Source organism: Pristis pectinata, chromosome 6 (genome assembly GCF_009764475.1).
Source record: "Pristis pectinata isolate sPriPec2 chromosome 6, sPriPec2.1.pri, whole genome shotgun sequence".
In the NCBI taxonomy this organism is placed as follows: domain Eukaryota; kingdom Metazoa; phylum Chordata; class Chondrichthyes; order Rhinopristiformes; family Pristidae; genus Pristis; species Pristis pectinata.
Genome location: NC_067410.1, coordinates 84,590,112 through 84,604,065, shown reverse-complemented (window position 1 = coordinate 84,604,065; position 13,954 = coordinate 84,590,112). Strand labels below are relative to the sequence as shown.

General features: G+C 38.4%; 1 protein-coding gene across 1 annotated transcript in view; it reads right to left on the bottom strand.

Moving 5' to 3' along the window:
• pde6d (phosphodiesterase 6D, cGMP-specific, rod, delta) overlaps positions 1–13,954 on the bottom strand; it is a 43,825-nt gene that overhangs the window by 14,639 nt on the left and 15,232 nt on the right. Inside the window, exon 2 of the mRNA XM_052017890.1 lies at positions 6,573–6,661. Within this exon, the coding sequence (XP_051873850.1) occupies positions 6,573–6,661 (89 nt within the window). The remainder of the gene's footprint in view (positions 1–6,572; positions 6,662–13,954) is intronic.

Here is a 13,954-nt window from a genome sequence, read left to right as displayed (position 1 = left end):
GTTCTAGGGGTTCCACTTCTTGTTCTTTTTCCTCTGCTAACAGCTGCTCTTTCAGTTCCATAAGGTCTTCATTGCTTCGCTCTTCAGCATGAGATTCAAGCAAGTCAGTGAGATTATCTTCATTAATCTCAAGCGGAAATTGATTAGCAAAGGCCACCACTTTCTCCTTCACATCTTCTATCATCTTGGAAATCATGAACAAAGCTAGGACAAAGTTTCTTCCAATACACCATTCATACTGTTTCCTTTACCTCAGCCCAAGCATCTGCAATACTCTTCACTGCATTGTAGATGTTGTATACTACCAAAGTTCCCTTAAAATCTTGCTATCTGTGCAACAGTTACTTTAATAGCTTGAGAAGATGTCTTACAGAGGCAGCATTCTTTAATACTCTTAAATCATCCAAAAATGCAGGATGCCCGAGGGCATTACCGAGAACCAATAAAATCTTGATTGGCAACTTCTTGGAAGCACAGCATCTCCCCACCTCAGGGATAATATAGTTCATAAACCAGTCTTCAAAAAAAAAGGGCAATGTCACTGAAGCTGTTCTGATGGACTTCCAGATGACTGGAAGAGATGCCATCTAAATTCCTTCAAGAGCCTGAGAGTTCTCAAACAAATAAACAAGCAAACGCTCAAATTTGCAATCTCCTGCAGCCTTTCCACCAAGCAATAGGGTCAGTCTCTCTTTTGCTGCTTTATATCCTGTAGCAATCTTTTCCTCCTTTGTAATACATGTACATTCAGGCATACATTTCTAATATAATCCAGTTTCGTCCACATTTGGCACAATAACCCTCCTCCCTTACTATCTGAGCCAAAGCGTCAGGAAATGCACTCACTGTAGCATGGTCAGCACTTGCAGTTTCCCCCAGTACTTTAACGTTCTGCAAGTTAGTCCTTAGTTTAGTTCTGTTAAACCACCCTCTACATGCAACAAATTCTTCACTTCATTACCATGCTTTTTCTTCAAATCTTTGAAAAGGCTCTTTGCTTTTCCTTGAATAATCATCAGACTATTCGGTATTCAACATTGATTTTCAAGTGAAAGTATCAAGAGTTTTTCCACCTCAACTATCAAATCACTTTGCTGTTTTGTAATGATGGTAGTCTGCATCAGGGCCGATCCTTTAATATGCTCAAGAATGGGTGTCTTGGCCTTCATGATGGTACCTACTCTTTGCCAATTTTAGATCACTTAATTATATCCATTTGAACTTCCATTGTGATGATTTTCCTTTTCTTAGATGCACTAACATTGCATGTATCTGTTTTGCTTTTGGGAATCATGGTGGGAAGGCAAGGTAGTGTAGCGGTTAGCATAACGCTACTGCAGCACCAGCAACCCAGGTTCAATTCTGGCAACTGTCTGTAAGGAGTTTATACGTTCTCCTAGTGTCCGTGTGAGTTTCCTCTGGGTGTTCCTATTTCCTCCCACATTTCAAAGACATACAGGTTAGGAAGTTGTGGGCATGCTATGTTGGTGCCAGAAGTATGGCGACACTTGCTGGCTGCCCCCAGAACACTCTATGCAAAAGATGCATTTTATTGTGTGTTTTGATATTCATGTGATTAATAAAGATATCTTAAAGGCAAAATACTGTAATTATACAGCACAGTGCCTGTTTAGAGTTCTTTGCCTTCACAGTTATTATCTGACCCACTGAGTTCCTCCAGGAGGTTATACTTTACTGGTCTCAATATGGCACTCTCAAAATGACTGGGGTAGCAGGAGACGAGAGTTGTCTTCCCATCAGGTATTCTCATTTGCCCAGTGTACATGGGAAACTGCCATTCCTAGGAACAAACTTATGATCATAAGTTGAACTTTTGAATTTATACAAGCTCATTCGTATCTACGGGATGTACGCAAGTTGGGCATTCATAACTTGGGGACAACAGTGTTTGAACGTCCAATATTTTATGAGATAGGGAAGTTTTTTTTAAAATACATAGTGTAAGAGGGAATCAGTGACTTTGAATAGATTATAATTGAATACAATTGTGAACAGAAACATTTTATTATCTAATTGTAGCAGTTATTTGTCTAATTGTCATTATGTGAAAATGAAATAGGACATTGAATTTTCAAAGATTTTTGCAGCAAAAGTAATTCATGATGCTCATAATACATACAACAACCCTCCCACAACCTGTTTGCTGTTAAAAGCCATGTAATAGACTAAAAAGTATGTTCCTAATGAAGGGTCTCAACCCAAAACATCGACTGTTTATTTCCCTCCATAGATGCTGTCTGACCTGCTGAGTTCCTCCAGCATTTTGTGTGTGTTGTTACAAAGATAGTAAACCATTTTATTGATACAACCCAAACCTCAAATACCTGATAAAATATGAAAGTATTATCTTTATACCATTCAGGTAATTTTTTTTTAAAAATGGGAAAATGGTAAATACTAAGATTGATAAATACATTAATTGCAAATATAGACAAAGTAAAGTGACTATGTGTGTACTTGCTGCTACCTTCTTGGTAATCTCAAGATAAAAAGATCAAGCTTCATCATTTTGAACGCTAATTTACTGAAAGAAGTGCCAAAATTAAAAGCTTAATGTTTTTTCGCTTACTCTTAACATTTATTGATTTTTTAAAAATAATTTATGTTGAAGACATATTTATGTAGGCAAAGAGAAAGCCATTTTATTTTAACTAATCAAAATACCCTTGTTGTTCCTGGATAAAATTTAAAATATGATTCTAAATTACTTCATTTGAAATGCAAGGGGATCGAGGAAGACAGATTAAAATAAAAACAGTAAAGCCTGCATTTATGGGTTAATAAAACCATAAAGATCTGTAAATGGGTTAATTTCTAGATTAAAGGAATTGAAAAACATGAAAATATATTATCACTGTATAAAACCTGGGGAAGACCATAGAATATTCTGTGCAAATTGCTTCTTTATATTATATAAAGTATATAGATGCACTGGAAAAGGTACATTTTGTTTTTACAAAATTTATACCAGAACTGAGAAGCCCTAACTATCAGGAAAAACTGAACAGGCAGAAATTCTTTTCTCCATAAAACAGATTACTGAAGGGTAATCATTTAAAGAGCTTTAGAATGATGGATGAAGAACAGAAGTTTTCACTTGTAGTTGAATTCGTAACTGGGGGTCATAAACACAAGACAGTCACTATTAAATCCTATGAAGAATTCAGGATTAACTGCTTTATTCACAGCATTCAGAATGTGGAACTTGCTAATACATGGAGTAGTTGAAGCAAATGGCATGAATACATCAAAGGGGAAGGAGAAGTAAGTGTGCAAGAAGAAAGGAATAGAAAGATATGCCGAAGGATAGTTTATGGGGGCTGAAGAAAGGAAACTTACTTGAAGGTAAGTGTGCAAACTCCTGTACAAACATGCTGGGCTGAATGGTCAGTTTCTGTGATGTAAAATTAATGTAATCCCAGTTTTGAAACAGATAAACCTGTAACTCACTGCAAGTAACCACATACTGCAAAATTGTTTCATCACATGTGATATTTATTTCTTGCATCTGATGTCCCATACACAATACATACACATTTCTTTCAAGTATCACAAAATCACTGGTTATTGCCCAAAAGCAAAGCCGGTCTATCTTATTTATTTCAAGAAATCTAATTATTTCTTTAATGATGTCCAAGTTTCTGACCCCCTCCCCCACCCCACCAGTAGTCTAAAGGAAAGTCCATACTAGAGCTGATCAATCTTTTGAATATACAGTGGCATGCAAAAGTTTGGGCACCCCGGTCAAAATTTCTGTTACTGTGAATAGCTAAGTGAGTAAAAGATGACCTGATTTCCAAAAGGCATAAAGTTAAAGATGACACATTTCTTTAATATTTTAAGATTACTTTTTTATTTCCATCTTTTACAGTTTCAAAATAACAAAAATGGAAAAGGGCTCGAAGCAAAAGTTTGGGCACCCTGCATGGTCAGTACTTAGTAACACCCCCTTTAGCAAGTATCACAGCTTGTAAATGCTTTCTGTAGCCAGCTCAGAGTCTTTCAGTTCCTGTTTGGGGGATTTTCGCCCAGTCTTCCTTGCAAAAGGCTTCTAGTTCTGTGAGATTCTTGGGCCGTCTTGCATGCACTGCTCTTTTGAGGTCTATCCACAGATTTTCGATGATGTTTAGGTCGGGGGACTGTGAGGGCCATGGCAAAACCTTCAGCTTGTGCCTCTTGAGGTAGTTCATTATGGATTTTGAGGTGTGTTTAGGATCGTTATCCTGTTGTAGAAGCCATCATCTTTTCATCTTCAGCTTTTATTTTTACAGACGGTGTGATGTTTGCTTCCAGAATTTGCTGGTATTTAATTGAATTCATTCTTCCCTCTACCAGTGAAATGTTCCCCATGCCACTGGCTGCAACACAAGCCCAAAGCATGATCGATCCACCCCCATGCTTAACAGTTAGAGAGGAGTTCTTTTCACGAAATTCTGCACCTTTTTTTCTCCAAACATACCTTTGCTCATTGTGGCCAAAAAGTTCTACTTTAACTTCATCAGTCCACAGGACTTGTTTCCAAAATGCATCAGGCTTGTTTAGATCTTCCTTTGCAAACTTCTGACGCTGAATTTTGTGGTGAGGACGCAGGAGAGTTTGGGAAAAAAGGTGCAGGTTTCTACAACAGGATAATGATCCTAAACACACCTCAAAATCCACAATGGACTACTTCAAGAGGCACAAGCTGAAGGTTTTCCCATGGCCCTCTCAGTCCCCCGACCTAAACATTATCGAAAATCTGTGGATAGACCTCAAAAGAGCAGTGCATGCAATACAGCCCAAGAATCTCACAGAACTAGAAGCCTTTTGCAAGGAAGAATGGGTGAAAATCCCCCAAACAAGAATTGAAACACTCTTAGCTGGCTACAGAAAGCATTTACAAGCTGTGATACTTGCCAAAGATGGTGTTATTAAGTACTGACCATGCAGGGTGCCCAAACTTGCATTGGGCACTTTTCCTTTTTTGTTATTTTGAAACTGTAAAAGATGGAAATAAAAAAGAAATCTTTCTTAAAATATTAAAGAAATGTGTCATCTTTAACTTTATGCCTTTTGGAAATCAGGTCGTCTTTTACTCGCTTAGCTATTCACAGTAACAGAAATTTTGACCTGGGGTGCCCAAACTTTTGCATGCCACTGTACTTCCAGCCATGTTTTCGTAAATCCACATCCTTCTTGCTCAACTTCTACATTTTAAAGTAATACTACATTATTTTAGCAATCTTGAATATCCCTGCCAGATAACCTCTCAGATGCCTTTTTAAGTGTAAAGCTTAAGTACCTTCAGTCATTTTTCATAACTCAATGCTCTTCACACTAGAACAGTACACAGTGCATTAAAGTGTGGTTCAATCATGACTTTTCAATGACTTATTCTACTATTTTTGTTACATTGTTCAGAATTCAATTGATTTTGTTGATTTTTGTTGTTCATTAGTTGGATGTTTAAATGAGCAAGGCGACCAAGATTGCCAGGTCTCTCAATATTTTTAACTAATTTAACACCATTCATGGAATAGAGATAGACAGACAAGGAGAGGAAAAATTATGAGGCCTAGAGAGATTACAGGGCACTGGACTTGCATTTGTTTTCATAAGCATTAAGTAGCTCTTTGCAATGCAGTAGTGAGGAAAGATGGGAAGTACCAGAGGCCAAAGATGCGGGCGGAAAGAGGACAGTAAAAGTATTTGAGCCAAGAGAAGAGTGGACAATGGATGTTAAGGAATGAGCAGCAGAGGGCCACAGTTGAAGTTCTTCTTGGAAGAGTAAAGAGGAGGGTACTTCTAAATGATTGGAATTGGATAAAATTCACTCAGTACAGGAAGAGCAATTAGGTTCTAGGAAAAAAAACAGAAATCACAATGAAGAGTGTGTTTGGGTCTTTGGGTGGGAGGTGGTGTTCATGGGGGTGCAACATAGACTTAAAATAGAAATGCTATCAAAACAAAAGAAGGTTGCTTCCTTAAATTTCAACAATCAACCAACCCACTCTGTGGAGGCAGATTAACAGCCACATGCCTGCCTCTGATAAAAATCCAACTCACCCACTCCTGCATTTGATTCAGGTTTTTACATTAAATCCACTCACTTCTAGGATTAAAATTGTCCCCAAGTTGCTCATTTAATCAATACTAGCGATCAATAAGAGAAAGTCAAATTTAGCCATTTGGGAACGTTAATGGAAGAGAAGTAACCATAAATAGCATCAACTATTTTTCTAGAGTATATAGAAGATAACAGATTGAAAACTTCTGAAGAAAATATGATAAATTAGGTACAAAGGATGGCAAAACTCAGGGGAAAAAATTGTTTCTATTCACAAATGTAATTCAAAGTTCAACATGGGGAGAAGTTAAATCGGGAGAGTTACTGAATCTTAGTTTACCAGGATTAAGGTTGAATAACAAATCTTGCTTAAGATCTTCAGAGTGATCTCAAATTTAATCCAAAAAGAACCTACAATATTTTTATTCATATCATTGCCCATATATTCCAATGCATTACCTAGGGTAACTCATTGACATCTTTATAGAACTTATGATTAAAATACCTTCATGTTCCACTCCTGGTAATGAGAGATCTTCTGTGCCCTGCCACAAAACTTTTCCTGTCTCGGCATCGCGTAGGTTCATCCAGTTACTGAAGAATGGATTTGTTAAGTAAATATAAATTGGGCAGATCACTATTTAATACTTCCTTGAAAAATATCATAACCACTGTTATTGCAGGACTGCTTATGATACAGTATAATTTTCTCATACTTCCAAATTAACTTTAACATTACTATACAAGAACTAATGTCTAATTGCAGAAAGCCAGATAAAAATATCCTTAAGTTATACATCTCTGCATTTGTGCTAACAGTTTAAAATTTTAATGCACCTCAGATAGAACATAGCCCATGTCCCTACAGAAACAAGATCATTTCACTACAGAATGTAAGTGGTTCAAATGAAAATCATTAGAATGTGTATTTTGTCTACAATGAATTGCAACTGCAGGGGAACAATGGCAAACATTAGATATTCTGTTTGTCATGGTACTGGTTTTGGAAAATCTTGCTGTATTCTGAACTTTGGGGGAAAAAAAGAATATTTCAATGATTTATTTTAAACTATTTCTGGTTCTAGGTTATCTATTGCTTATCAATTGCAGTACTTCTTTCGAAAAAGTCTTTTAAACAGGGTTCAACATTAAAAATAGCTACTTAAAAATAAACAGCAAGTCTCAAAACCTAATCAAGAAGTCACAATTATGTGGCCTTGGAAGGGGGAAATTGGGAAGACAATGTTCCTGCCAATGACATCACTATCAAAACCAACTGCTAAATTCCAGGGATTTATTTTGATAAAATGACAAAAACAGATCGGTTTGGAAGCCTACATTTTGGGGCTTTTTATTTTTCAGGATGTTGATGTCACTAGCAAGGCCAGAGTTTACTGTCCATCCCTAATTGCTTTCGAGAAAGTGGTGGTGTGCCATCTTGAACTTCTGCATCCTACCTACAATGGGCAGGGCACTTTGGGATTTAGACATTAAAATGATGAAGGAACAATGATACATGTCGAAGTCAGGATGGTGTGTGACTCAAGGTGGTGGTGTTCCTTTCTACCTGCTGACCTTGGCCTTGTGGGTATGCAATAATTTTGAGTTTGATAATTCTCACAATTTAAACAGGCTTGCAAGTGATAAAACACACACCCAAACATTTCAGTACAGCATACCTGAATTTTACAAGTTGAAAGCTACATTTCTACCTTTATTATAACTTGATATGTTAAAAATTGTACTGGTCTCTTTCTAGAGGCAAGTATTGGTTCTTCCTCCCCAGCCTTCCATAATTACTCTTATAAGTGGTTTTCAACTAGCCGGCCCAGACTGTTCAAGCTCATGCTGAGCTCATCCATTTTCATGTGGGGTCATCATGGACCACAGTCTCACAATGCCAATGCAGTAGGCACCCAAATTTCCCTCTTTAGAATTTTTCGCTTGGGAGTTATGCGCCTGAGAATGTTTCTTCACGCAACAGCCAACAACATTCATGACTTTACCCCTCAAAATACAAGGGAATGATGGCAATTCAATTAATAAACACATTGGATCAGCTTCCTGAATAGAAGGCATTTGCTTCAGTGATGTGCTGCTGGTGAAACACAGAACTTCGTACAGAGGGAAAGCAATTCCACTTTATTCTTGAACATCCTAGTTTAAATAAGGGGCATGCAAGCACGGCAAGGGCATTGGTTATTGGATTTCACAAAATCCTACAAATCAGCCAAGTCCTGGAAACAGAAAGCTCTGGTCTTTCTGTAAATTGAGAGTGATACACTGCCATTCCTTAGGAGTATATAGAAATACAGCAACTTCTCAGAGGATTACAAGATGCAGCTTATCTTTGCTGCAGGAGCCTGGAAACTTCAGTAGCATAAAATTAAATGTAACGGTGGCCTTGTCTTAACCTTCACAGACAATGCAATCCTATTTGTGATGCAACATACCAGGTCAGTGAACTCTGTTAAATTTACTTGGTAAGCACATCCACCTAATGCACTTTTCTTGGGTCATCTGAATGTAGGAGCACGAATAAAACTGGATGGATCACTGAGCATGTACCAAGGCAACAAGTTCATTACCAGTCCAGTCACCCTGGTGGACAGGTGTCTAAACCAGGACAGTTATCTGACAGGCTAGTCAAGCTTCAGCCGAACATAATCATACTTACAAAATCATACCTTTCAGACAATATTCCAGACTTGTCCATCACAATCTCTGGCTAAGTCTTGTCCTGATGCAGGATAGACCCTCCCAAAGTAGCAGTATACTGGTGTATAGGTAGAAAGAAGTGGCCCTGCAAATCGATATTGGCTTCAAATCCCATGAGGTTTCATAATATCAGGTCAAAACCCTCACTAATTACCACCTATCGCTATTGGTTTATTATTGTCACTTGTACCGAGGTACAGTGAAAAACTTGTCTTGCATAACCAATCGTACAGGCCAATTCATTACACAGTGCAGTTACATTGAGTTAGTATAGAGTGCATTGAGGTAGTACAGGTAAAAACCATAACAGTACAGAGTAAAGTGTCACAGCTACAGAGAAAGTGCAGTGCAGTGAGGTGCATGGTCACAACAAGGTAGGTCATGAGGTTAGAGTCCATCTCATCATACAAGGGAACTGTTCAATAGTCTTATCACAATGGGATAGAAGCTGTCCTTAAGCCCTTCCCCCTCAATGTTCAGCAACATTTGGGGCAGCAATAGAGGTTGCAAGGGCTCAAAATCTGTGTAGACGAATGTCAAAGCCCATCACCAAGAGTTGTGCCACAGCACAGTGGCCGACTCCAGAAGGACAGAGTTGCCGGAGTGTATATGTGACAAGTCATGTGAAAGGGATAAACCTACTTGACTTCATCCTTGCCCATCTACTTGTTGCAGTTGCATCTGTATATGGCACTGTTGGCCCAAGTAATCACTGCACAGTCCTCATGGAGACAAGGTCCCACTGTCATGCTGTGACATGTTCCATTGTGCTTTTTTAAAAATAAATCACTTTTTGGAATCTGAATATCACCGACACTGTCAGTATTTATTGCTCTTGTGGTTGGGAGTCCTGGAGGGGGCACTTCCTCAGCTTTCAGAATTCTGAAGGGAAAGGAAAGGGAAGGTGCTTCTAATGGTGCATCTTGTTGAAGGAGGTGGAAATAATATAATGCATTGAATATGGAGGCTGAGTATCTGGGGAGCATAAGCCGAGGCATAGCCAAAAATGAGGTGTTAACCTAGTGATACTGCCACATAGAACTTTATGCACAAGATGGTGTGATCTCATTGAATTATAGACTTGTACAACATGGAAACAGGCCCAGCGGTCCACCACGTTCATGTTAACTACCAAGCTTTTCACATCCCCGTCAACTTGCTTCCAATCTTCCTGCCACTCACCGACATTGAGAGTAACTTATAGCAGCCAGTTAACCTACAACAAGCGCATCTTTGGCATGAGGGAAGAAATTGGAGCATCCAGGGAAAACCCATACAGTCACAAGGAGAACATAGAAATTCCACATATTCAAAACCCAAAGTCAGCATTAAATGTAGGTCACTGGAGCTGTAAAACAGCAGCACTAACTGCTGGCTATTCTGATTTGGGGATTTTATTTTTAGTTATTCATTATTTAGTACTAATGTCCATTTACCGCACTAAAAATGAGTGAAATCCAACTGAGGTTATACAGTGTTACACCAAATGGGGTCTAAATTGACAAAGCAATTTAAGATCCCATCTTGGATAATTCTGATACTCTTTAGGTCCTAAAGTATTTGAGAGAAATAGTCCTTCCCTCCATTGGCTCATCTGGTAAGAGCATGAGCCGCAAACAGGAAAAAAACACTTTTTGATTGAAATGTGCTTAAGCGTCTTTGGATGTCTTTTACCTTGCCTAACAGATGTTGTTTCTATTAATAGACAGATTTTATCTGTTCAGCACTGCCCAGGATTCTAGTGAGAAGATAATGAGGAAATTGAACAGAAGACTTAAAACAGGATTTACCCAAAATAGAAAATACTGAATTTTAATATATTAACTTCTAGGAATGAAAAGGAAATCATAACCCACGAGTATGGAAGACAAAATATTCTGTGCAGGAATTTTGAATGCAACAGAAAATCTGAAATAGTTAAATTGACAAAGACAATCCTGAAAATATACAGCACGTCACCCCACCCTATGTAAAGAACTGTGCAGACTAAGATGTGTCTGGTACGAGTTCTTCATCAGAACTGAAAGAACACTGAACATCTTTCAACATTTAGGACTAGTTAAATGTACACATTCAACATCATGTAACCTCCCTTCTCCTCTCCATTCTGGTCTAACTAACTTCAACATGTAACCCTGGTTCACCTTCAGTCTGTACTTCTCACATGCAAGGAGACCGAGTAGCAGTTTTAACCTGCATTCCAAAAATGCTTCATATGAGAATGAATGAGGTTGAGCAGAAAGGACACAAAGGAATGCACAGAGATGAATGTTGAAACTAATTTAAAATCCTCTTTCTCCATCCCATGATAATGATTTTTATTTTGTGTTAACGACCAATGTGAAATCAATATCCTTGAAAATACTAAATACCTAGCAGCTATTTTTAACCAAGATTATTCCTGAATATATACATAACAATTAAAGGCAAGCTACCAGCAATCTTTCAGTTTTAAACTATAGCTGTACAAAACAAAAGAAATGCAGCACAAGCACTCCTTTGATTTCACAAAACATTAGTTTCTGACATTTTCTGGTACTCACTGTCTCCAGCGGCTGCTGGAGGTTCAGTGGTCATCTGGACATGTAGTGCCAGCAGATTCTGTAAGAAAATTCCCAGTATTACATCAGCTCAATGGAAGATAACGGACTATATCTCTTCCATAAATTTATAACCTGATTTAAACATAAAATAGAATTCTTAATTATCCATTTCCTACCTTATTAAGATTTACTGATTTTGATCAGGTAAGATTGACTGAATAAGACAATGAATATTTCTTTGCAATTATGTTAAAAATATTATAATATACAAATAAGAAAATATAGAAGGAGAAAGTTTGGATTCCATTTTCAAAGGACACTTTCAAATTAAGTACTTGCAGATGTAGATTTCAAATCTAGTATCAAATACAAGGGCAGTGCTAGGAATATTATGACATATTCCCCTCAAAGTTCTCCTTGCCCTTTCTTTGAAACTACATTCAAACTTCTCTTTGATTATGATGACCTATTGACCACATGTACAATAACCTGCAACTAGTAACCCCCTCTAACTTGCCTCCAGATCCAGAGAGATACTGTAGAATGCAAAGGACCCTGGACAATAGTAAAGTCCACAAGGTTCCTCTGTTCTCCTGGTGAACAAGTCCTGTCTCAATGAAAACCACCAAGAACAGATCATGCGACTAATCATTTAATTTCGTTAGGTGTTTGGGAAACTTTGCTGTACACAAATAATGGTGTTTGTCTGCACAGCAGTGATTGTATTCTAACATAAATAATTGATTATAAAGTATTTTGTGATGTCTTGAGGACATAAAGACAATATTTATTTGCCACAGAGGAGACACAAGAAACTGCAGATGCTGGAATCTGGAACAACAAACAATCTGCTGGAGGAACTCAGCAGGTCAAACAGTATTTGTGGGAAGAAAGAAATTGTCTATGTTTTGGGTCAAAACGCCACATCAGTCCTGATTCAGGGTTTCGACACGAAACGTCAACAATTCCTTTTCCTTCCACAAATGCTGTTCGACCCACTGGGTTTCTCCAGAAGATTGTTTGTTGCTCCATATTTAATTGCTAGTCCTTTCTTTTCTAAATAGGCAACCCCTGTGTTAGGGGTGGGGGGTGGGTGTTGCGTTCCTAGAAACTAGTCTGTTTCAGGATTTTCCATAACTCATTCTGCCACATCATCTGTGCATACATCAAGAAACAAGGAGGTGAAAAAAAAGATTTTTCCCCCACATAAATTCTGCGAGAGCAAATTTTATTTCATATCTCAAATTTTTGGGTAGTGATTTGTGAATTATGCGAGGACGAAGTTCCATTACACGAATGACCGTAACACGGGGGTCGCCCCTGTATTAAGAAAACAGAATGGAGAGAGCACAGAAGATCCATTGAGCCATACAGGCCTGCCCAGGTGCCACCATTTCTCATGGGAAAGAATTTGCAGGGTTATATGATACCTTGCCAACTTTCTTTCAAACACAACAATTGAATCTGCCTCCACTACAACTCCTGGCCATGCATACCATAAGCCAACTACATGATGCATAAAGAAAATTTTCACCAAGCCATTTTTGCTTCATTTGCCAATCACCCTCAAATCCATACCTAGCGCTTGACCTCTCAGCTAATGGGAACAATTTCCCTCAATGTATCCTGTATTATTCACAATGTCATTCATAATATCAAACACCTCTATTAGATTTCCCCACAACCTCCACTGTTCCAAGAAAAACTTTATTTTCTCAGTCTCTTCACATAACTGCAGTCTCTCATCCATGGAATCATTTTCATAAGTCTCTTCTGCAACTCTTCCACAATTTTACACCTTAATTAAAGAACAGCACTCAGAACCGGACACAATATATGGCTTTGTTACTGCTGTATTTTCAGTCTTCATTTATAAAGCCCAGGGTCCTATAAGCTTTATTTTTCACCACTTTCTCGACTAATGCTACTATTTTCATCAAACTATGCACATGATACCACAATTTTTGTACCCCTTTTAGAATTGTGCCCGCTAGTTTATTTGGCCTCTTCTCATTCTTCCCAGCAAAGTATAATAATTCACATTTCACAGCATTAAATTTCACCCATTACCTGCACTTCCATTCCACCTGCCTGTCTTGAAGTCGATTAGTAACTTCTGGAATCCACAATGCCTCCAGGTTTTGTGCCATCTGCAAACTTGGAAGCTGTGCTCTTCACATCAAAGTCCAAATCATTAATATATGACGAAAAGCACAGCAGTTTTAATGCTGACTCAAGGGGGAACACAGTATACAGTTCTCTCAAGTCTGGAAAATAACCTCTCTCTGCAGCATCTATGAGGAGTAACACCTCATATTTTGCCTTGGTAGTCCCCAACCTGATGGCATCAACATTGATTTCTCCAACTTCCAGGAACCCCTCCCCTCTGTTTACCCCTCTCTTTCTCCCCACCTTCTGTTTTCCCTCATTCCTGTGGCCCCCCCATCCCTTCTCCTTCCCCTCCCCCGCCCTCATGACCTGCCCACTACCTCCCTCTTATTCCCCACCTCTTTCTCTTTATTCATGGTCTACTGTCCTCTCCTACTAGATTCCTCTTTCTTCAGCCCTTTGCCTCTTTCACTTCTCAACTTCTTACATCACTCCCTTTCATCCCCCTTCCCCCATC